General features: G+C 44.1%; 1 protein-coding gene across 1 annotated transcript in view; it reads right to left on the bottom strand.

Moving 5' to 3' along the window:
• PGAP1 (post-GPI attachment to proteins 1) overlaps positions 1-25,568 on the bottom strand; it is a 283,616-nt gene that overhangs the window by 225,119 nt on the left and 32,929 nt on the right. Inside the window, exon 4 of the mRNA XM_029606060.1 lies at positions 21,128-21,299. Coding sequence (XP_029461920.1) covers positions 21,128-21,299 — 172 coding nt within the window. The remainder of the gene's footprint in view (positions 1-21,127; positions 21,300-25,568) is intronic.

Here is a 25,568-nt window from a genome sequence, read left to right as displayed (position 1 = left end):
GATGGGAATATGCAAGTATGCTTCCATCAGATCCAGGGATGCCAAGAACTCGCCTTTGCGGACCACCGCAATCACAGAGCATAGAGTTTCCATGCGGAAATGCGGGATCTTGAGAGCCTTGTTTACCTTTTTTTAGGTCTAGAATAGGCCGGAAGGATCCTTCCTTTTTTGGGACCATGAAATAAATGGAGCAACGCCTCATCTTCCAGTCCTCTTGGGGGACAAAGTTTATCACCCTGAGAGATAGCAGGCGGTCGAGGGTCTGCCGGACGATCTGAGCCTTGGTCCACAAGCCCATAAAGAAATCTTGGAGAGGCAGAGCAAATTCCAAAGCATAGCCATATTCTATGATGCTTAGGACCCACTGATAAGGAGGTTATTATCGAGGGATGGGCCGGCCTTATCTCATTGAGAAGACTTGGAGACAAGGGACGTGGTAGGACCTCCTTCGCGAGTGGTTCTGCACCCTCGAAAGGAAGAGTTCCAGGATTGCGGCCTGACTGCTGGCTGCCTCTGCCCTGCAGGCTGTGGTCTGCTCTGACGAAACCTCCGTTGTCCCTGAAAATGTGAGCAGGCCGATGGAAAAGCCCTAGAAGGTTTCAGCCTATCTTCCGGGAGCTTGTAGACTGTTTTCACTCAGGGACTTTATCAACTGCTTCAAGTCTTCACCAAAGAGAAAGTTTCCTTTCAACGGTAATGCACCTAACTGAGCTTTGGACGAGACGTCTGCTGACCAGTTACACAGCCAGAGGAGCCGTCTTGCAAATACTGCGGATGACATGGTGCGAGAGGAAGTACGGAGAAGATTATATAGAGCATCCACTCCATATGCCACTGCCGCTTCCAAGCGTTCCACTTGCTCTGACTCGCCCGGAGGGAGGTCTCTAGATATTAATAATTGTTGAACCCAGCGGAGGCTCGCCCAGACCATGTAGCTACTACACACCGCTGCTCGGATACCCAGGGCCGAAATCTAGAAAATGCGTTTCAGGAGGACTTCAAGTTTTCTATCTTGAAGATCCTTGATTGCTGCCACTCCTGCGACCGGGATTGTGGTTCGTTTTGTCCGGACGACACCAAAGTGTCTACTTTAGGGGACTTCAAGAGCTCAAGAGACTCCTTGGGCAAGGGATAAAGTTTATCAATAGCCCGACCCACTCTCAAGCTGGCATCTGGTATGTCCCAATCCCGGGCCATCAGCTGCTGGAGCATCAGATGAAAAGGAAAGGCTTTGGCTGGGGCCCGGGTCCACGGAATCCTGTGGTAGGGTTTCTTGGGGGAGCTCAACCCCGAGTTCTGATAAGACCGAGGGAATAAGAGGTTCCAACTCTTCCCTGTGAAACAGCCGGACCTCCTTCGGGTTGTCACCATATAGAGGAGCTTGCTTTCTCTGGTCCTCCTCAGAATCTGTGCCGGGAGGGGGCAAGGTAGAAGTCAGCGTGTCCAGAGCCCCGCCATCCACTCCGTCCGGAAGGCTAGCCCCGCCCGCAATAGACGAGCCATGCAATTTAGCAATACACAGGGATGCCTGAGCATCTAGTCGCTTGGCAACTTTGTGGAGAGGCCCAGCCAGACGACTCAAACGCGAAGCACCACTTTGCTGAGTATGAGAAGCCAAAAAGGCTTTGTGCATAAGAAGCACAAAGTCTAAGGTGAAGGCATTAGAGCTCGCCCCTTCCCCCACAAAGGGATCGGGCTCACCATCAGAAACGTCTTGGTCTGGATCAGAGGGATCCCCAGGACTGGCAGAGACTGGGGATACGTCGGGAGGTAGCTCCCCTGCCCCCATTGCCCTGGCTTGCGCTTTCAAAATGGCCACCATTCCCGTGCTGAGAGGGAACGGACTGGCCCGAGCCTCTCGAGGTGCTAATCTCTTCGCTGAACCTCGGGGCTTTGAAGAACTCCCCGCTGCTGGAATCGAGCTGCTTTCCCCACCGGAAAGGCATAGTGAGCAGAGGCCTGAACGGGAGAGTCTCGACGATGACTCCCTGCAAGCAATGTAGCACGATGGCCACGGTATGGTGGAAAACAGGAGGGGGGGGGGGGGGGGGGAGGCCGAAAGGTTGTGGCAGAGGAAACTCTCAAGAACGCGCCCGGAGTCAACCCGATCCGTACCGTAATACAGCTGCCAAAGTAAGTGAAAGAAAACAGCAGAAAATAGAACTGACAGGCTGCTTTTTTTTTTTTTTTAAATCAGGTCTGGGCAGCAAAGGGAGAAGAGGTATCGGACCACCAGTAATCTTTCTCTGGCGCCTCACCTGCCAGGAGCCCCGCGGGGTAACCAAACCCAGCTCCTCAACCTGCTTCCCTGGGAGGATTTATTTCTCTCTTTTTTTTTTTTTTTTTGCTCGATTCCCTGTAATACTAAAGAAACCTTTTTTTTTTTAAAGGGATATTGCCTCAACCCTAAGATCAGGGCAAGACTGCAGGGTTTGTACCACCTCCATCTACTGGAGACAGAGAAATACTGAAGGGATGCAGGTGGCACACCAGGTTATTAGAGAGTGCCCTTCAATTTTTTCTCTCTCTCCATCTGCACAGAGAATATCTCCCCAAGGCCTACTGCCCAGGAGGGAAAGGTTAGGTCGGCCGTCATAGTTGGCGATTCGATTATTAGGAATCGAGATAGCTGGGTGGCTAGTGGGCGTGAGGATCGCCTGGTAACATGCCTACCTGGTGCGAAGGTGGCGGACCTCACGCGTCACCTAGATAGGATTTTAGACAGTGCTGGGAAGGAGCCGGCTGTTGTGGTACATGTGAGCACCAACGACATAGGAAAATGTGGGAGGGAGGTTCTGGAAGCCAAATTTAGGCTCTTAGGTAGAAAGCTTAAATCCAGAACCTCCAGGGTAGCATTCCCTGAAATGCTCCCTGTTCCACGTGCAGTCTCAATGCGTGGATGAGATGATGGTGCAAGGAATAGGGATTCAGTTTTGTTAGGAACTGGGGAACCTTTTGGGGAAGGGGGAGTCTCTTCCGAAGGGATAGGCTCCATCTTAACCAGGGTGGAACCAGACTACTGGCGCTAACCTTTAAAAAGGAGATAGAGCAGCTTTTAAATTAGAACAACGGGGAAAGCCGACAGTTGCTCAGCAGCACATGGTTTGGAGAGAGGTATCTTCAAAGGATGCATTAGATCCATTAGAATTAGGGCATCCTGACAGTGAGGTTCCAAAAATAAGAAAAGTAGTCCACGTGCCTGTAACTAAAACTCACCTGGGCTAAAAATTCTAACTTATCCCTATCAATTGAAAAGCAGAATGAAAATACAAACAAACTTTGAAATGTTTGTATGCTAATGCCAGAAGTCTAAGAAGTAAGATGGGAGAATTAGAATGTTATGATAGTGGACCTTTAGACCGGTAGGAGAGATGACACCCACCTGAAGGCCCAGGCGAACTCGTCTCTGGTAGGTGGAGTTCTGCAACCTGATCTCGAAAGGCGTCCTCAGAGCGAAGGCGGGTACTCAGTCCAAATTCCAGGCAAGGGTCAAGGCAGGCGGCAACAAATTCAGTCCAATTTCCAGGCAAGGGTCAAGGCAGGAGGCAAGCAGACAAACCAATCCAATCCCAGTCAGCCAAACAGAAGAACCAGGGAAACACAGCCATCCACAGGAACCTATTGCAAAGGCGTCCTATCTACCTCTGAGGGAGTTTAAATCTCCCTGGCTGATGACGTCATCTTCCGGGGCCGGCCTGGTCTTCGCGCGGCTGCCCCTTTAAGAGGCAGGGTTTGCCGCGTCTTCCCCGACGCTGCTCCCCTACGTCCAGAAACCATGCTGCCGAGGCCTGTGAACTGCGGGCTGTCTTGATCGTGTCTCTGTGCCGGCAGCCTGAGAAAGGTAGGGGTCCTGGCCACGGGTGAGCGCAGCCGGGAACCACAACAGTATCCCCCCTCTTACGCCCCCTCCTGGAAGTGCCCGGCTTGGTAGGTTGCTGAAGAAGGGATTTATCCAATATATTTGATGATGGCTCCCAGGAGTTCTCCTCCGGACCAAACCCCTCCTAAGCGATCAAATACTCCCACCGTCTATGGTTACGGCGAACATCCAGGATCTCCCGGACTTGGTAAATGGAATCCTCCTCGGACTCGATAGCCAGAGATTGGCGTGGAGTATCATGGAATGAAGAAGAAATCAGAGGCTTTAACAAGGAGACGTGAAAGGAATTATGAATGCGAAGACTGGTGGGAAGTCGCAATCGATAAGTTACCGGACCCAGGCATTTGTGGATGATGAACGGTCCAATGTATCTGGGAGCGAGTCGCATGGAGGGAACCCGGAGGCGTAAATGACGGGTGAAGAGCCAGACCCGGTCTCCTGGGTTGAATTGTGGAGCTGGTCGACGATGCTTATCGGACATCTGTTTCGCGGTCTTGGCCGCCTGGTGAAGACGAGCATTAGTAGCCTCCCAGAGTTCATGGAGCCGTTGTGCCGATAGTTGAGCCGCTGGAGAGGCAACGGTAAGAGGTAGAGGTAGAGGAGGTCGTGGTTGTTTGCCAAAAACAATCTGAAATGGAGATTGTCCAGTGGCCGAGTGTACATGGGAGTTATGAGAGAATTCGGCCCAGGGTAGTAGGGTGGCCCAATCATCTTGGCGATGGTTCACAAAGAGGCGTAAGAAAGTCTTTAACCATCTATTGACGCGTTCCGCCTGTCCGTTCCCTTGCAGGTGAAAAGCTGTGGTAAAATCCAGTTGTATGCCAAATTTCCTGCAAAGCGCACTCCAGTATTTGGCCGTAAATTGGGGACCTCTATCAGAAGTTATATGAAGAGGAAGTCCATGGAAGCGGAAAATATGCAGAGAGAATAGGTCAGCTAATTCGGGAGCGGATGGTAATTTTGGCAGAGGCACGAAGTGTACCATTTTTGAGAAACGGTCGACAACAACCCATATTACCTGATTCCCGCCTGACAGAGGAAGATCTACTACGAAATCCGTGGATATATGGGTCCAGAGTTCTTGAGGGGGTGGAAGGAGTTGGAGGAGGCCCTAGGGTTGGCCAGGTAGAGGTTTTTGCTGAGCACACTTTGGGCAAGATATTACCTAGGCCTGCACATCCCCCTTCATCTGAGGCCACCAATAATAGCAAGATAACAGCTCCAAGGTGCGCGCTCTCCCGGGATGGCCTGCTGAGAGAGAGTCATGTGCCCAGGAAAGTACCTTGGGGCGAAGTCGAAGTGGTACTACCATCTTCCCTGGAGGTGCGGTCTTGGTAGTAGCAAGAATTTATTTATTTTAGATAATTTTGATATACCGATACTCAAGACTAGTGTCTTATCGTACCGGTTTACATTGAAACAAGGGGTAACCAATTAACTAGGAAGATAAAGTTACAATGAACAGGGGTTTACAGAGTGGGAGAGTAGAGAGCAAAAGCATACGATTAACATAATAGATTATAACGTAACTAAGTATCATAACAAAGTTTAACATAGGAATTTAGACAATAGCTTAATCTTTAGGTCTATAAAACTGCAGGCACGAATGAGTGAGGAGGAGGGGGCGGATTTGAGAAAATGGAGTGCATAGCTGTGCTGTTAGCAGGGTGTCCATTAAGGGAAGGCTTGTGTGAACAGCCACGTTTTTAGTTTCTTTCTGAATGAAAACGGGCATTGTTCTTGTCGAAGTTCCGGGGGAAGAAGATTCCAATGATACGGACCGGCCGTGGATAAGGTTCATTTCTGGATGGAAGTGTGACTAGTGGATTTGTTAGGGGGGGCTTGGAGTGATCCTTTGTAAGCCGATCTGATCGGTCTTGTGGAAACGTGAAGTTCGAGAGGTATTTTGAGTTGTAGAGTAGATCGGTGATATATGTTTTTGTGGATGATGGATAAGGTCTTGAACATTATTCTGTGGTTGATAGGTAGCCAATGTAGGTCAATTTGGCTGGGTCTATAATATAGTTAAGAGTCTCTTGTGTGTCCTCTGTCTCATAAGATCTGGAAAATGCATCCACGTGGATATTTTTGGCCGCTGGACGATATCTTAGTACAAAGTCAAAACTACAAAAGAATAATGATCAGCGTGCTTGGTGGGGGTTGAGGTGCTGGGCTTTGTTGAGATATTCTAAATTCTTATGGTCGGTATACACCGTAATGGTGTGTTGCGCACCTTCTAACCATTGTCTCCACTCCTCGAAGGCCATCTTGATGGCCAACAACTCCTTGTCACCGATTCCATAATTCTTCTCGGCGGGAGAAAACTTCCGGGAGAAATAAGAACAGGGGAATAAGATGCCTCGATCTGAATGTTGACTGAGAACTGCTCCAACCGCCACTTCGGAGGCATCTACCTCCACAATAAATGGTCGCGTGAGGTCCGGGTGGTGGAGGCAAGGTTTCTGTAAGAAGGCGGTCTTGAGTCTCTCAAATGCTTGTATGGCTTCACAAGGCCATTTCTTGGGATCAGCCCCCTTCTTGGTCAGAGCTGTAATCGGTGCTACAATGTGAGAGTAATGCGGAATAAAGTTCCGGTAAAAATTGGCAAAGCCAAGAAACAGTTGTATTGCTCGAAGCCCCACTGGACGTGGCCAATCACGGATACTAGCCACCTTATCCGGGTCCATTTGAAACCCAGTGGTAGACACAATAAATCCCAAAAAGGGTATTGACTGTCTCTCAAAAAGACATTTTTCCAATTTAACGAACAACTAGTTCTCTCTTAAACGTTGTAGAACTTGTCTGACATCCTTGCGATGAGTAGCCAGGTCCTTCGAGTAGATGAGAATATCATCCTGATAAATGATCACTTGTTTATACAACATGTCCCGGAATACTTCGTTCATTAAATTTTGGAAGACCGCAGGTGCATTACATAGGCCAAATGGCATGACAAGGTATTCGTAGTGGCCATCACGAGTGTTAAATGCGGTCTTCCACTCATCTCCGGGCTTAATTCGGACCAGGTTATAGGCACCACATAAATCAAGTTTAGAAAAGATCTTGGCTCCATGCAATTGATCGAGTAGTTCAGGTATTAGTGGAAGAGGATATCGATCCTTGCGAGTGATAGCGTTGAGCCCTCTGTAGTCAATGCAAGGTCTCAACGACCTGTCTATTTTTGGAACGAAGAAAAACCCCGCCCCTGCAGGAGACGTAGAGGAGCGGATAAACCCCCGTTCGAGGTTTTCCTTAATATACTGTGACATAGCCTGTGATTCGGGTCCAGAGAGGGGGTAAACCCGCCCCCTAGGTGGGCTGGTATTGGGTAGTAAGTTAATAGCGCAGTCAAACCTTCGGTGGCAGGGAAGGATCTCCGCTTTCTCCTTAGAGAAGACGTCCATGAACTCGGAGTATTGAGAAGGTACTGGAATCCTGGTGGTGATTACCGGTATCACCGGTTGGGGTCTCTGCTGGATACAGGTCCCAAGGCAGTCTGGACCCCAGGCAGCAATTTGGAGGGTTCTCCACTCTATTGTAGGAGAGTGTCTTTGTAACCAGGGTAGACCCAGTAATACTGGGTGAACAGCCTTCTCCAAGATAAGGAAGGATATTTCTTCATGATGGAGGACTCCGACTTGGAGGGTTATGGGAGCAGTGCAAGAGGTAACCCGTCCGGGGAGATTCTCTCCTTGGATGGATGAAATGAATAATGGCGTCTTGCGAGGACGTACCGGGAGAAGCAACTGATGGACTAGTTCGGCCAGGATAAAGTTCCCTCCAGCCCCGGAGTCGACCAGGGCCTGAGTGGTGAAGGACCCTTGATCACACCGCAATGTCACTGGAACTATAAAGTGAGGAGCCAGGGTTCCCTAGGGTCTGCTCCTCGGAGACACCTAGGACCGGTAGTTTCCCGGGCGTTCTGGGCACTGAGCCAAGAGGTGACCTCTGTTGCCGCAATATAAACACAGTCCCATCCTTCTCCGGCGTTGCTTTTCTTCTGCCGTCAACCGACTCCTGCCCAACTGCATGGGATCCTCCCTGGTTTCTGCTGAAGCTTCAGCAGCGATTGGGGTAACCAACGGACGAGAGAAGCTTGGGGCCAAGGGAACCAGGCGCAGAGGTGGTCTTGCTTCTTTGGCACGCTGTTGTAAACGTCGGTCTATATGGCCTGCCAGGTCAATCAGTGCGTCCAAGTCCTCCGGAATCTCACGGCCCGCGAGTTCATCCTTGATGCGGGGTGATAACCCTTTCAGGAAAATGCCCCGTAGACAGTCTGGATGCCATCCTAGTTCTGAAGCGAGGGTGCGGAAATCAATCGCGAAGTCCGTCAAAGTACGTGCACCTTGTCGCAGGTTGAGAAGTTCTGACGAAGCTGTGGATAGTCGTCCTGGCTCGTCAAACACTTGGCGAAAGGTAGAAACAAATCTGGATAAGTCACTCAAAATGGGATCCCCTCGTTCCCAGATAGGAGAGGCCCAGGCCATGGCTTTCCCGTCTAGCAAAGAAATGATGAAAGAAGTCTTCATCTGGTCGGTAGGGAATTGCTGCCCTTGCAAAGAAAATCTGATGAAACATTGGTTCAGAAATCCTTGACACTGTTTAGCATCTCCAGAAAAGCGAGGTGGTGCAGGCATGTGAGAAACTGAAACAGAGGTACTTGGAGGTGTATGTGCAGGAGCGGCCGCCTCAGCTCCATGAACAGAATCAAGACGGCAGACCAGGTGTTCCACAGTGGCAGTTAACACCTCCAAACTCTGCTGTTGCTGCTGCTGTTGTCGCTGCTGCATAAGCTGTTGTGCTAAGCCTGGAATCGCCTGGAGACCAGTCAGATCCACCGGATCCATGGCCTTTGCAATCTGTTATGATAGTGGACCTTTAGACCGGTACGAGAGATGACACCCACCTGAAGGCCCAGGCGAACTCGTCTCCAGCAGGTGGAGTTCTGCAACCTGATCTCAAAAGGCGTCCTCAGAGCGAAGGCGGGTACTCAGTCCGAATTCCAGGCAAGGGTCGAGGCAGGCGGCAAACAAACTCAGTCCAATTTCCAGGCAAGGGTCAAGGCGGGCGGCAAACAACTCAGTCCAAATTCCAGGCAAGGGTCAAGGCAGGCGGCAAACAAACAGTCCAATTTCTAGGCAAGGGTCAAGGCAGGTGGCAAGCAGACAAACCAATCCAATCCCAGTCATCCAAACAGAAGAACCAGGGAAACACAGCCATCCACAGGAACCTGTTGCAAAGGCATCCTATCTACCTCTGAGGGAGTTTAAAGCTCCCTGGCTGATGACGTCATCTTCCGGGGCCGGCCTGGTCTTTGCACGGCTGCCCCTTTAAGAGGCGGGGTTTGCCGCGTCTTCCCCGACGCTGCTCCCCGACGTCCAGGAACCATGCTGCCGAGGCCCGTGAACTGCGGGCTGCCTTGATCGAGTCTCTGTGCCGGCAGCCTGAGAAAGGTAGGGGGTCCTGGCCGCGGGTGAGCGCGGCCGGGAACCACAATATAGAATGTATAGGAGTGAATGATGACATAGACTTAATTGGCATCTCAGAGACATGATGGAAAGAGGATAACCAATTGGACAGTGCTATACCGGGGTACAAATTATATCGCAATGACAGAGAGGAGCACCCAGGAGGAGGTGTAGCGCTTTATGTCCGGGATGGCATAGAGTCCAACAGGATAAACATCCTGCGTGAGACTAAATGCACAATTGAATCTTTATGGGTAGAAATCCCTTGTGTGTCGGGGAAGACTATAGTGATAGGAGTATACTACCGTCCACCTGGTCAAGATGGTGAGATGGACAGTGAAATGCTAAGAGAAATTAGGGAAGCTAACCAAATTGGTAGGGCAGTAATAATAAGAGATTTCAATTACCACAAAATTAATATCAAAGAGAGTCAGTATGGTAACCCAAATAGTAAACTAAACAAAAAAGGGGACCAAAAATATACATATAAAGAAACATTTTTTTTTGAAGAAAATAAAATTTTGATAATGATGGTGAATGATTGAGAAGACCGGTTGGGTTTCTTTGTTACAAACGACAACGACAGGCTTGTTGACACAGTCATTTAGGCTTTTCTTTATATGTATATTTTTGGTCCCATTTTGTTTAGTTTAGATTTCAATTTCCCCAATATTGACTGGGTAAATGTATCATCGGTACATGCTAGAGATATAAAGTTCCTGGATGGAATAAATGACATTTTTATGGAGCAATTGGTTAAGGAACAGACAAGAGAGGGAGCAATTTTAGATCTAATTCTCAGTGGAGCACAGGATTTGGTGAGAGAGGTAACGGTGGTGGGGCCGCTTGGCAATAGCGATCATAATATGATCAAATTTGAATTAATGACTGGAAGGGGGACAGTAAGCAAAACCATGGCTCTCGTGCTAAACGTTCAAAAGGGAAATTTTGATAAAATGAGAAAAATTGTTAGAAAAAAACTGAAAGGAGCAGCTACACAGGTAAAAAGTGTGCAAGAGGAGTGGCATTTGCTAAAACAAATACCATCCTAGAAGCACAGTCCAGATGTATTCCATACATTAAGAAAGGTGGAAAGAAGGCAAAACGATTACCGGCATGGTTAAAAGGGGAGGTGAAAGAAGCTATTTTAGCCAAAAGATCTTCATTCAAAAATTGGAAGAAGGATCCAACAGAATAAAATAGGATAATGCATAAGCGTTGGCAAGTTAAATGCAAGACATTGATAAGACAGGCTAAGAGAGAATTTGAAAAGAAGTTTGCCGTAGAGGCAAAAACTCACAGTAAAAACGTTTTTAAACATATCTGAAGCAGAAAGCCTGTGAGGGAGTCAGTTGGACCGTTAGATGATCGAGGGGTTAAAGGGGCACTTAGAGAAGATAAGGCCATCACAGAAAGATTAAATTATTTCTTTGCTTCGGTGTTTACTGAAGAGGATGTTGGGGAGGTACCTATACTGGAGAAGGTTTTCATGAGTAATGATTCAGATGGACTGAACCAAATCACGGTGAACCTATAAGATGTGGTAGACCTGATTGACAAACTTAAGAGTAGTAAATCACCTGGACCGGATGGTATACACTCCAGAGTTCTGAAGGAACTCAAAAATGAAATTTCAGACCTATTAGTAAAAATTTGTAACATATCATTAAAATCATCCATTGTACCTGAAGACTGGAGGATAGCTAATGTAACCCCAATATTTAAAAAGGGCTCCAGGGGCGACCTGGGAAACTACAGAACGGTTAGCCTGACTTCAGTGCCAGGAAAAATAGTGGAAAGTGTTCTAAACATCAAAATCACAGAACATATAGAAAGACATGGTTTAATGGAACAAACTCAGCATGGTTTTACCCAAGGCAAGTCTTGCCTCACAAATCTACTTCACTTTTTTGAAGGAGTTAATAAACATGTGGATAAAGGTGAACTGGTAGATGTAGTATACTTGGATTTTCAGAAGGCGTTTGACAAAGTTCCTCATGAGAGTCTTCTAGGAAAAGTAAAAAGTCATGGGATAGGTGGTGATGTCCTTTCGTGGATTACAAACTGGCTATAAGACAGGAAACAGAGAGTAGGATTAAATGGACAATTTTCTCAGTGGAAGGGAGTGGGCAATGGAGTGCCTCAGGGATCTGTATTGGGACCCTTACTTTTCAATATATTTATAAATGATCTGGAAAGAAATACAACGAGTGAGGTAATCAAATTTGCAGATGATACAAAATTGTTCAGAGTAGTTAAATCACAAGCAGATTGTGATAAATTGCAGGAAGACCTTATGAGACTGGAAAATTGGGCATCCAAACTGCAGATGAAATTTAATGTGGATAAGTGCATGGTGATGCATATAGGGAAAAATAACCCATGCTATAGTTACACAATGATAGGTTCCATATTAGGTGCTACCACCCAAGAAAGAGATCTAGGCATCATAGTGGATAACACATTGAATTCTTCGGTTCAGTGTGCTGCAGCAGTCAAAAAAGCAAACAGAATGTTGGGAAATATTAGAAAGGGAATGGTGAATAAAACAGAAAAGGTCATAATGCCTCTGTATCACTCCATGGTGAGACCACACCTTGACTACTGTGTACAATTCTGGTCGCCGCATCTCAAAAAAAGATATAGTTGCGATGGAGAAGGTACAGAGAAGGGTGACCAAAATGATAAAGGGACTGGAACAGCTCCCCTATGAGGAAAGACTAAAGAAGTTAGGACTTTTCAGCTTGGAGAAGAGATGGCTGAGGGGGGATATGATAGAGGTGTTTAAAATCATGAGAGGTCTAGAACAGGTTAATGTGAATCGGTTATTTAGTTTTTCGGATAATAGAAAGACTAGGGGGCACTCCATGAAGTTAGCATGTGGCACATTTAAAACTAATCAGAGAAAGTTCTTTTTTACTCAACGCACAATTAAACTCTGGAATTTGTTGCCAGAGGATGAGGTTAGTGCAGTTAGTGTAGCTGTATTTAAAAAAGGATTGGATAAGTTCTTGGAGGAGAAGTCCATTACCTGCTATTAATTAAGTTGACTTAGAAAATAGCCACTGCTATTACTAGCAACAGTAACATAGTTTTGGGGTATTTGGTAGGTTCTTATGGCCTGGATTAGCCATTGTTCGAAACAGGATGCTGGGCTTGATGGACCCTTGGTCTGACCCAGTATGGCATGTTCTTATGTTGCATTATTAGCTCTCAGAAATTCACACATGAAGCAAATAGGGCTAACAGCATTCCAACTTTGTACCGGTCACCCTATGCGATTGGTGGATCACCTATATGATCCTGATACAACTCTGTATCCTGATACTCTGTGTACCTATGTACCTGGTTTAGAGAAAGTTCTGTCTAAGTTGAGGACACATCTCCTGCAGACTGATTGGGCACCAGCTCTAGATTACACCACCTACACTCCCGGAGATCTGGTTTACCAAAAGAATTACACTCACAAGACATGGAAGGAGCCGGTCTACTTGGGGCCATACAAGCTGACCACTATCACCCCTACAGCAATTCAGCTGGAAAATTCTGGTCCTTTCTATCACCTTGCAGACATTCGCCCTTGTCCATTTATCCAGACAGAATGAGATTCATTGTGGCCCTCTTGTAAGCGTTTACAGCTGAGGCTACAGTCAGTGTTTTTCTTTTTCTGATTTTAATTATGTGTGCATGGGTTTAAAGACCTTTAGTAATATTACATGCTACGATGACCAGGGTTGGATTTCCCTTAAGGGGTTCACTTCCAGCAGACATCCCTAAGGGCTTTGCTACCTTACAGTTTAGCGTATACAAACTCCTATGTGCAGCTGATAACCGCAGCTGCTGAACAGCTTAATATCACCGACTGTTTGTTCTATTCCCCATTCTGTTGATAATGCCCTGATATCCCTGTCTAATCACCCTGTTCCATTGCTAGCCAACTTATAACGTGATATGTCTTGGTGTGGAGCCCATACCACTAGAACTTATATTAGTTATGCTTCTGTTCTCCCTTACCCCATAAAGGAAAATTGACTCTTACCTGCTAATTTTCGTTCCTGTAGTACCACAGATCAGTCCAGACTCCTGGGTTTTGCCTCTCCTCCAGCAGATGGAGACAGAGATGGAGACAGAGAAAGTTTTACTGCCACTGCTTGTTTCCTGTAGAATTCAAAACCGAGAACTTTTCCAAAAATTTGAATTTACATATTGTAAATTTCCCTCAGACACCTATGATTTCTCCTTTGGAAATGTTTAAAAGTTATATGAAAGATGTCTTGCAAATTCCTGAGACAACTTTTCCTCCTATTCAGAATATTTTTTATTTACCTTCTGTCAAGAAGGCATTGGGTGGTGACCACTCGGATAGAGTTCAGTAAGAAATGTCACTTAATATAACTGATTTCCTTGAGAACTCAACTGTTGTCTCTCTCAGATTATTGCAAAACAGGAATAATATCTTCCGTCTGTTTTTTTCTCATAGGGATGTTTTGTTTAAAAGAGAGAAAGTTTGGATTTTCCCAGATTTAGCCAAGTCTGTGATGGAAAGAAGGAGAAAGTTTCTTATTACGAAACCTGACTTTATAGCCTTGGGGGCTTCCTGTATCATTAGACAACAGTGTAAATGCCTTGTTAATTTGAATTCTGAACGATATAGCTTTTTTGACCCCTCAAAGTTGATTGATTTCATTAATGCCCATCTTAACGCATCTCCTCCTTCCTCTTGGAGGTGGGTCTTTAATAGAGTAGGTAGTTTTATTTGAAACTTGTATAATTAGTATGGTTTTGCTCTAGGACCTTTTTCTAATTCCCCCTGGTATATTGTTGATACGTAAGAACATAAGAACATGCCATACTGGGTCAGACCAATGGTCTGACCCAGTATGGCATGTTTTATGTTTAATGACAATAAATAAATAAATGACGCATGTTTAATGACAATAGTTTTGTGCATTCCATTTTATATCAACCCCTTCTTATTCTGCTTCGTAGTCCAAGATCTTAGCCTCAGCTATCACGGGCGTATTCTATTTTTCCTCTCCGAAACACTGTTTCATTATAAATTTTAAAAAGTTTTAAATGTCATCTGCTTGTTCATTGGTTAATAATATATTATTCTGTTTCGAATCCAGAGTTCTCTGTAATTGTTCTCAATTGTTCTTTTTGAAATTCTGTTAATGTTCATTGTAATTGTTTGCACTTTTGAAGCACTGTTTTTGTTCAATGTAAACCGAACTGATTTGTACCCCCTACAAGAATTTCGGTATATAAAACTGCTAAATAAAATAAATATGGTCTATCAAGCCCAGCTTCCTGTCTCCAACAGTGGCCAATCCAGGCCATAAGAACCTGGCAAGTTCCCAAAAACTAAGTCTATCCCATGTTATGTTACTGTTGCTAGTAATAGCAGTGGCTATTTTCTAAGTCAACTTAATTAATAGCAGGTAATGGACTTCTCCTGCAAGAACGTATCCAGAGTTTAATTGTGCACTGAGTGAAAATAAACTCTCTCAGATTAGTTTTAAATGTGCCAAATGCTAACTTCATGGAGTGCCCCTAGTCATTCTATTATCCGAAAGAGTAAATAACCAATTCACATTTACTCATTCTAGACGTCTCACGATTTTAAACAAATCTATCATATCCCCCTCAGCCGTCTCTTCTCCAAGCTGAAAAGTCCCAACCTCTTTAGTCTTTCCTCATAGGGGAGCTGTTCCATCCACTTTATCATTCTGGTTGCCCTTCTCCATTGCAACTATATCTTTTTTTGAGATGCAGCGACAAGAATTGTACACAGTATTCAAGGTGTGGTCTCACCATGGAGCGATACAGAGACATTATGACATTTTCCCTTTCATTCACCATTCCCTTTCTAATAATTCCCAACATTCTGTTTGCTTTTTTGACTGCCACAACACACTGAACCGATGATTTCAATGTGTTATCCACTATGATGCCTAGATCTCTTTCTTGGGTGGTAGCTCCTAATATGGAACCTAGCATTGTATAACTATAGCATGGGTTATTTTTCCCTATATGCATCACCTTGCACTTATCCACATTAAGTTTCATCCGCCATTTGGATGCCCAATTTTCCAGTCTCACAAGATCTTCCTGCAATTCATCACAATCCGCTTGTGATTTAACTACTATGAATAATTTTGTATCATCTGCAAATCTGATTACCTCACTCATCGTATTCCTTTCCAGATCATTTATAGATATATTGAAAAGCACGGGTCCCAGTACAGATCCCCGAGGCACTCCACTGCCCACTCCCTTCCACTGAGAAAATTGTCCATTTAATCCTACTCTCTGTTTCCTGTCTTTTAGCCAGTTTGTAATCCATGAAAGGACATTGCCACCTATCCCATGAATTTTTACTTTTCCTAGAAGCCTCTCATAAGGAACTTTGTCAAACGCCTTCTGAAAATCCAAGTACACTACATCTAGCGGTTCACTATCTACATGTTTATTAACTCCTTCAAAAAAGTGAAGCAGATTTGTGAGGCAAGACTTGCCTTGGGTAAAGCCATGCTGACTTTGTTCCATTATTTATTTATTTATTTAGCATTCGTTTATATACCGAGGTATAGCAGACATTGCCTTCACTCCGGTTTACATTATAACAAACCAGATACATTTAAATTCATAACAGTATAACAGAAATTGAATCAGAACAATAACTTAATAAAAGTCAATAAATACATTGTACATTAGATATGACTGTATGCAAATCTTGAAGGGGGACGGTTGATACCGAAACGAAATGAGAAAGAGGTTTCTGCTAGTCGGGGCGGAAGTCAAAAGAGGAGGGGGATTGCTGGCATAAAATTGAACGAGTAGTGGATATGATAAAAAGATTTATGTTCTGCTGACATTGGGTGAGTATCCATTGTAAGACTGTGAAAGAAGCCAAGCTTTAAGTTCTTTTTTAAAAGATTTAAAGTTTTCTTGCGAATTGAGGTGTTGAGGTAGTGAGTTCCATAATTTTGGGCCGACGATAGAGATGGCTCTATTTCTAGTGGAGGATAGTTTGGCTTGTGGTAGTGAAGGAACATCCAGCTGAATTTATATGTAGATCTTGTTGTACGTGATGATTTATGTAGATGTATAATATTGACAAAAATATGCAAAAAAAGAGCTAATAATTTTCCATTCAATTAATCATCAAAAAACAAGGAAAAAAAAAAGAACCAAAAAAATTTTTATCACCAAATTGTGCTCAAAAAAATTTTTTGTAGAATAAGACTGACCGTATCGGCAAGCCTGACGACACCCCTTGAATGATTTAACAGGGGTTGTCCGGACTTCTCGTCATTTACAGTCAACCTTTTTCAATTAAATTTTTACAATTTTTTTCTTTCAATTATTTTTGTTTTTAAATAGTTTTTTATAAATGTTACTTAAAAAATGTTTTTTAAATCCAAGGCAATTGTATCCAGTTATCTCAATCCAGAGACACAATTATTTCCATTTGACTCAGTCCAAAAAATTATTTTCAAAACCAAGGAATGTGATTTTCAATAAACAAAGGACAAGAATATTTGTTAAATAACCTCGACACCCGGCCGATGTTTCGCTACTGCTTCATCAGGAGCGTGACATTATTTACTTCCAATATCTCCCGTCGATATTCTATACAAGGAGCATATGAAAATCTTGCTTGTCCAAGTGTGGTGTCTCCCGTCAGATTTATTTCATCGGGAGCTTACCCAGCCTATATCCGCTCAACATTTTAAAAGCGGTCTCATTTTTCAGGGTTGTCGCTTCTCATTATTGCCCGGAAAAATCCTTCATTGTGGACGTGTACCGTCTCAACTGGCTTCCGTTTCCTGCATTTCCGGAAGCCAGTTGAGACGGTACACGTCCACAATGAAGGATTTTTCCGGGCAATAATGAGAAACGACAACCCTGAAAAATGAGACCGCTTTTAAAATGTTGAGCGGATATAGGCTGGGTAAGCTCCCGATGAAATAAATCTGACGGGAGACACCACACTTGGACAAGCAAGATTTTCATATGCTCCTTGTATAGAATATCGACGGGAGATATTGGAAGTAAATAATGTCACGCTCCTGATGAAGCAGTAGCGAAACATCGGCCGGGTGTCGAGGTTATTTAACAAATATTCTTGTCCTTTGTTTATTGAAAATCACATTCCTTGGTTTTGAAAATAATTTTTTGGACTGAGTCAAATGGAAATAATTGTGTCTCTGGATTGAGATAACTGGATACAATTGCCTTGGATTTAAAAAACATTTTTTAAGTAACATTTATAAAAAACTATTTAAAAACAAAAATAATTGAAAGAAAAAAATTGTAAAAATTTAATTGAAAAAGGTTGACTGTAAATGACGAGAAGTCCGGACAACCCCTGTTAAATCATTCAAGGGGTGTCGTCAGGCTTGCCGATACGGTCAGTCTTATTCTACAAAAAAAATTTTTGAGCACAATTTGGTGATAAAAAATTTTTTGGTTCTTTTTTTTCCTTGTTTTTTGATGATGTATAATATTGTCCAGGGCAGTGTAGTCTGCTTTATGAATTGTCTTGTGTAGGATTGTGAGGACTTTGTACTCTATTCTTTTTTCAATTGGTAGCCATTGTAAGTTGTAGAGTACTGGGGATATATGGTCGGATTTTCTTTTACCAGTCAGGACTCTGGCAGCTGCATTTTGGAGTAACTGCAGTGGTCTTAAGGTTGATTTAGGGAGGCCAATTAGAAGGGAGTTGCAGTAGTCCAAACTGGAGAAGATGAGGGCTTGAAGAACGGTTCTGAAATCCTGGGGGTGAAGCAGAGGTTTTAGGTGTTTGAGTATTTGAATTTTGTAGAAGCCTTCTCTTGTTTTTGTTGTGATGTGTTTTTTGTAATTTAGCTCATTATCTAGCCAAATACCAAGGTCTTTAACGTTGTCTTTGAGTTGAATTTGAATGTTGTCAAATTGGAAGGGTGGAGTGGATGTTATACCAGAGTTTTTTCTTGTAATTAGTATACATTCTGTTTTGCTCATATTTAAGCATAATTTTAGGTTGTTTAGCAGCTTTCGTATTGCTTCGAGATGTGAGGCTGCTTTTGACATAGCTTCTTCTAAAGACGAAGTAATAGGAATGAGAAGTTGTATGTCATCAGCATACATGTAGAAAATTATGTTAAGGCTTGTTAGAAGATGGCATAAAGGTAGAAGGTAGATATTAAAGAGAATGGGCGATAAAGCCGACCCTTGAGGAACTCCAGTTTCCAGAGGGATGGCCTCAGATGAAATGCTGTTGAAGGAGACTTTGAAAAACCTGTTTTTAAGGAAAGAGGTAAACCAGTTAAGGGTTTTTCCAGCGAGCCCGATGGATTCCAGGCTAAAAATAAGCCTTTTGTGGTCCACTGTGTCAAAGGCAGCTGACAAATCGAGGAGGATCAGAAGGTGATCTAGTTTGTTATCAAAGCCTCTTAATAAGGTGTCAGAAAGATTGAGTAGTAGGGTTTCTGTACTGAGGTTTTTTCTAAAACCGTGTTGTGTGGGAAATAGTATATTGTGGTCATCAAGGTGTTCGTTTAGTTGTTTCAGAACCGCCTTTTCTGTCAATTTAGCAAAGAGGGGAAGGTTTGATATTGGGCGGTAGTTGTTTAAATCTTCTGGGTTGAGGTTTTTTTTCTTTAGTAGTGGCGTGATTGTAGCGATTTTTAGTTTGGTAGGAAGCTCACCCTCAATAAGAGATTTGTTGATGATTGCTGCTATTGTTGGGGCTATGGGATGAGCGATTTCCTTTAATGCTCGGGTTGGGATGGTGTCCATGTCATGACGCGCAGGGTTTATTTTTTTCAGCATTTTCTCTGTTTCCAAGTTGGAGATAGGATTGAATTCAAGCCAAGGACTTATGTTTATTAATGTTTGCTTTTCTATGATTGATGGGGTGTTGAAGGCATCAGTAATTTTTGAAATTTTGTTCTTAAAGAAGATGGCTAAGTCTTGGCTCAGATTTTTTGTTACGGTGGTATTGGGATTGTTGTTTTCGGCGATGATGTTGTTTACTATGTTGAACAGTGATTTAGATTTGTTGGCGGAGTTATTATTTTTTTACTGTAGTAATCGCGTTTCGTGTTCTGGATGGTTTTTTTGTAGGCGGCTAGATGTGTGCGGTATTTCTGCTGTAATAATGGCTGTTTGTTTTTTTGCCACTCTTTTTCGATTTTCCTGAGTGCCGTTTTCATATTTTTTAGAGTGGTGTTATACCAAGGGTTTTGGAGTTCTCTTTTGTTCCTTAGGCGTTTGATTTTCTCTGGGTTAATGTTGTTAGCGGTTTCTTCAGTAATTTGATATCAGGATTGGATAGCGTTATTTATGTTAGAAAGGTCGAGATTAGAAAGCTGATAACCCAGTTCTTGTAGGAGAAGATCAGATTGAAATGGTGGTCGGTATTTGAAGAAATTTTGTGTATCCTTAGTGTAGGTTGAATTGTTGAAATTTATTTGAGTCTTGCATAGTAGAAGATGGTGGTCAGACCAGGGAACTGGACTATGGAAAATTGAGGTATTAGAGAAGTAGCTATTAGTGAATATTAGGTCTAATGTGTGACCTGCTTTGTGAGTGGGGTTGTGCACTTGTAGGAAGCAGTTTAAGCTTGAAAGCATGTCTAGAAGGGTTTGGCAGTTTAGAGATCTTGGGTTGGTATCTATATGGAGGTTGAAGTCACCAAGAATGATTAAACCATGTCTTTCTATATGTTCTGTTACTTTGATATTTAGAACACTTTCCACTATTTTTCTTGGCACTGAAGTCAGACTAACTGGTCTGTAGTTTCCCAAATCACCCCTGGAGCCCTTTTTAAATATTGGCGTTACATTAACCACTCTCTCTTCAGGTACAATGGATGATTTTAATGATAGGTTACAAATTTGTACTAATAGGTCTGAAATTTCATGTTTGAGTTCCTTCAGAACCCTGGGGTGTATACCATCTGGTCCAGGTGATTTATTACTCTTCAGTTTGTCAATCAGGCCTACCACATCTTCTAGGTTCACTGTGATTTGGTTCAGTCCATCTGAATCATTACCCATGAAAACCTTCTCCAGTATAGGTATCTCCCCCAACATCCTCTTCAGTAAACACCGAAGCAAAGAAATAGTTTAATCTTTCCGTGATGGCCTTATCTTCTCTAAGTGCCCCTTTAACCCCTTGATCATCTAACGGTCCAACTGACTCCCTCACACGTGAGGATACTGTAAATTTTTTCGTTTGTTTTGTGGTATGGTTAATTATGGGAGTGTCTTTATTTTCTAATCGAATATGTCTGTATTTGAATTATCTTAAATTACTATAAAAATAAAGTAAAAAAAAAAAAAAGAATATGGAGGCCAACTTCCAAGGCAGCCCTTTTTTATACAGTGGTTTAAATCATTTATTTTATATATATATATTTCAGTCATTTATATGCCGCCTGATGCAAAACTCTAGGCAGCTTACATGCTAAAACATACTTAATAAAATCTACATAAATAAATAAAAGCTCATAAAACACTGTGGTCAATGTTTGAAAACAGCATTCTCAAAAGGGCTTCTAACCTCTCTAGAGTCTAATTTGGCACATATTACTTTGAAAATAACTAAGCTTCCAATTTGCTTTCTTTTAGAAAATTACAAGCTACAGAACTCTTCGCAAAACATACACCCAGTAGAATTTAGGAAAATCACTTTGGAGCTGCTATGCTTGGTTTGCAGCTTGTTACAAATTGCTCATAATATTAGTTACTGGCATGACATACTGGTAACTTAAAATACTGCAACTTACCGATAAGAAACCTGTCCACAGGTAGTACTGGTGCCACATGAGGAGTAGCTTGCGTTATGATCAGATTTATCAGTTCTGGCTTAAATTTTCTAAGGGTGAACAATGCTCTTGCAACAAGACCTCCCATTGAATGACCGATTATTGCAACACTGTGTGGGGCAAAATCTTGACCCTGCAAACAGGCAAAAAAAAAAAAAAGTAAAACAAACTAGCACACTTCAGTGATGATGTCTAAGGGTTAAGCAACTCAACACTTTAAGAGCCACAAACAAATCAGATTTTCAGCATAACCAAAATATGCCAATTAACTTGGCATGCAGAGAAATTGTAAGCACAAAAACAGAGAGCCTTGTTGTGATACCCGCGGAGCTCTCTGCAAATGCTTGTGAGAGGAAGGCTTCTGAACTAATTATTAATCTCCGTAAGTAGTTTTGACGATATGGCTTGGTATTGATAGAAGGGTGGAACTAGGCTGCAATTTTAGCGTTTGAAATATCCCTTCCAAACAAGTCATGTTCTGTGAGGACTTAATGAGCTGGGATTCAAACAAATGGTAATGGAACCCACGAGGGAGGGAGTTATACTCGACTTAATGCTCACTACTGGGAATAATGTCTCTAATGTCCGGGAGAATGCCTACCTCAGCAACAGTGATCAAACGGTATGCTTTATTTATTTGATTTTATATATCAAAAGTTTACATAATTAGAGCAGGCAATAATAATTACATAAAAATATAAAAGACAGTATTTGATATCACAAATAGGATATGGAAAAGTCACACGAAGACCAGAGTTTAGAATTTCAAATATATGGATTTGTTGAAATGGGGAAGTATCTGGAGGGAGAACTAGAAGACTGGGAGAAAAAGAGAGAAGTGGAACAACAGGTAAAAGGAGCAATTACAAAGACAACTAATCTATATGTTAGAAAAGTAAACAAAAAGCAAGAGAAATAAGAAACCCATCTGGTTCTCAAAGGAGGTGACTGATAAAATAAAAGTGTTCAAGAAATGTAAGGGATCCAAAAAAAAGGAACACAAGGAAGAATATCTGGTGAAACCGAGAGAGAAGAAGAAAGTAATCAAGAAAGCAAAAAGTCAGGCAGAAGAAAGGCTGCCAAAGAGGTAAAGCGAGGTGACAAAACATTTTTCAGATACATCAGAGAAAGGTCCGAAGTGGTATTGTGAAATTGAAAGGTGAAAAGAATCAATATGTGGAGAGAGATGAAGAAATGGCAGAAATATTAAACAAATACTTCAGTTCAGTGTTCACTAAAAATGACCCTGTAGGAGGACAGTCGCTAGTTAACAAGACATTGGAGGGGGGTGGAGTAGACGAAACTCTGTTTACAGAACAGAATGTATGGGAAGAGCTAGGAAAACTGAAAGTGGACAAAGCCATGGGGCCTGATGAGGTTCAACCTAGGATACTGAAGGAGCTCAGATGTGCTGGCGGGTCCGCTGCATGACCTGTTCAATAGATCCTTGGAAATGGGTAAACAGAACCTACTCTGAAGCAAGAACAGTGTTAAGTGGAGTGCCGCAAGGATCGGTGTTGGGTCCGGTCCTGTTCAATATCTTTGTGAGCAACATTGCAGAAGGGATAGAAGGAAAAGTTTGTCTTTTTGTGGATGATACTAAGACCTGCAACAGAGTGGACACACCGGCAGAGAGAATGACACATGATTTAAGGAAGCTTCAACAGTGGTTGAAGGTATGGCAGCTGGGATTCAATGCCAAGAAGTGCAAAGTCATGCATCTGGAGTGTGGTAATCCAAAAGAGATGCATGTGATGGGGGGTGAAGGGCTGTTGTGCACGGAGCAAGAGAGGGACCTTGGAGTGATAGTGTCTAGCGATCTGAAGATGGTGAAGCAATGTGCAAGGCGATAGCTAAAGCCATAGAGAAAGGAATAAGGAGGTGATAACTCCCTTGTACGTTCTCCTTCAGAAAAAAGAGTGAACCTGAAGTACTTGAAAAATCAATTAAAATTAAACTAATTAAGAAATTACTTACCTGATAATTTCCTTTTCCTTGGTGTAGACATATGGACTCAGGACCAATGGGTATAGTGTACTCCTGATAGCAGATGGAAGACAGAGTCAGATTTCAAAGCTGACGTCAGCCTACATATACCCGTGCAGGAAGCTTAGCTCTTCAGTATTCTCCTCGAAAAGCAATTGTGGATATATGTGTGCTTTAATAACATGATTAACTTGGTTAACTTGATTAACTAGGACTAGTTCAACTGATTTCCAAATTGGAGACCGCCAGTGAACTCAACCAGATAACGCAGACACCCGGAAACTATGGGTGTCTTGAACTAGGGGTAATACCTGGCTTACCCGTGCTTGTCTTGTTCTCGGGGTTTGTCACCCGAGGTTCCTGGATTCTGGGGCAGCCGTGGGCGGAGGGCTGAGTCCATTTGTCTACACTAAGGAAAACGAAATTATCAGGTAAGTAATTTCTCCATTTCCTAGCGTGTAGCCAGATGGACTCAGGACCAATGGGATGTACAAGGCTCCTCCCGAACAGGGCGGGAGGCTGTCAGTGGCCCACCTAGGACTGCCCTTGCAAAGGTTGTGTCCTCCCGGGCCTGGATATCCAGGTGGTAGAACCTGGAGAAGGTGTATATGGAGGACCATGTCGCTGCCCGACAGATCTCAGCGGGCGACAGCATCTTGGTTTCTGCCCAGGACACTGCCTGGGTCTTTGTTGAATGGGCCTTGACTTGCAGAGGTGGGGGCTTCCCTGCCTCTACATAGGCCGCCTTGATTACTTCTTTGATCCAGCAGGCTATGGTTGCCTGCTAGGCCGCTTCCCCCTGTTTTCTTCCCGCTGTGAAGGACGAATAGGTGGTCCGTCTTTCGCACCGATTCTGATCTTTCCAGGTATCGGACTAGGAGTCTGCCGATGTTTAGATGGTGAAGAAGGCGTGAGTCTTCAGAGACCTTATGTTTGTCTGGAGATGGCAGCGAGATGGTTTGGTTTAGAAGAAATTGAGAAACCACTTTCGGTAGGAAGGAGGGGACAGTGTGTAGCTGTATGGCTCCCAGTGTGAACCTGGGGAACGGTTCCCGACAAGATAGCGCTTGAAGTTCGGAGATGCGACAGGCTGAACATATTGCCACTAGGAATGCAGTCTTCAAGGTCAGGAGCCGTAGTGACAGGCCGCGTGTTGGTCTGAAGGAAGTTCCCGCTAGGAAGTCTAGTACCAGATTTAGATTCCATAGGGGCACCGGCCACTTTAATGATGGTCGGATTTGTTTGACCCTTCTCAGGAAGTGGGAAACATCTAGATGGGTTGATAGACTGACGCTGTCCACTTTGGCTCTAAAGCAGGCCAGCGCGGCCACCTGAACCTTGAGGGAGTTGAGAGACAACCCCTTCTTCAAGGCGTCCTGCAGAAATTCCAGGATCATGGGGATTTTGACTGCCTGCGAGAGGATCTCGTGGTCCTCACACCAGGCTTCGAATACTCTCCATATTCATATATAAGCTAGTGATGTGTAGAACTTGCGTGCTCGAAGCAAGGTGTCAATCACTACCTTAGAGTATCCGCTTTTCTTCAGGCGAGTCCTCTCAAGGGCCAGACCGTAAGAGAGAATAGAGTCAGGTCGTCGTGGAGGATCGGTCTTTGCCGGAGTAGGTCCCTGTGTGGGGGCAGGCCCAGAGGGTTCCCCGCAAGACGTCTTCGCATGTCTGCGTACCATGGCCTTCTTGGCCAGTCCGGGGCCACTAGAAGTACTAGTCCCCTGTGGTGTTCTATCTTGCGGATGATCCTGCCCAGTAGTGGCCATGGGGGAAAGGCGTACAGCAGGTCTTCCTGTGGCCAGTTCTGGACAAGGGCGTCGATTCCCCGGGAATGCAGTTTTCATCTGCGGCTGAAGAACTTGGGGACTTGGGCGTTGGACCAGGTTGCCAGTAGATCCATGGCTGGGGTTCCCCAGCGGTTTACTATCAACTGGAAGGCTGTGGTCGACAGCGTCCATTCCCCTGGGTCTAGGATCTCTCTGCTGAGGTAGTCCGCAGAGACGTTGTCTTTTCCCGTGATGTGGGAGACTGAGATCCCTTGCAGGTTTATTTCCGCCCACGCCATGAGGGGATATATCTCCAGGGACACCTATTGGCTTCTGGTTCCTCCATGGCGACTGATGTAGGCCACGGTTGTGGCATTGTCAGACATGATTCTGACAGACTCGCCCCGGAATCTGTGGCCGAATCGTAGACAGGCTAGTCTGACTACTCGGGCTTCCAGTTGGTTTATGTTCCATCCTGCCTCTTCCTTGTCCCATTGTCCCTGGGCCGTGAGTTCCTGACAGTGGGCTCCCCACCCTCGCAGGCTCGCATCCGTGGTGAGCAAGATCCAGTTTGGTGGGGATAGTTTTACTCCCTTGCTCAGATGGTCATCCTGTAGCCACCATTGGAGCTGGGTCCAAAC

This window comes from Rhinatrema bivittatum, chromosome 6 (genome assembly GCF_901001135.1).
Source record: "Rhinatrema bivittatum chromosome 6, aRhiBiv1.1, whole genome shotgun sequence".
Taxonomy (NCBI): Eukaryota; Metazoa; Chordata; class Amphibia; order Gymnophiona; family Rhinatrematidae; genus Rhinatrema; species Rhinatrema bivittatum.
The sequence above is the reverse complement of the archived record's forward strand: the minus strand, read 5'-3'. Positions and strand labels throughout refer to the sequence as shown.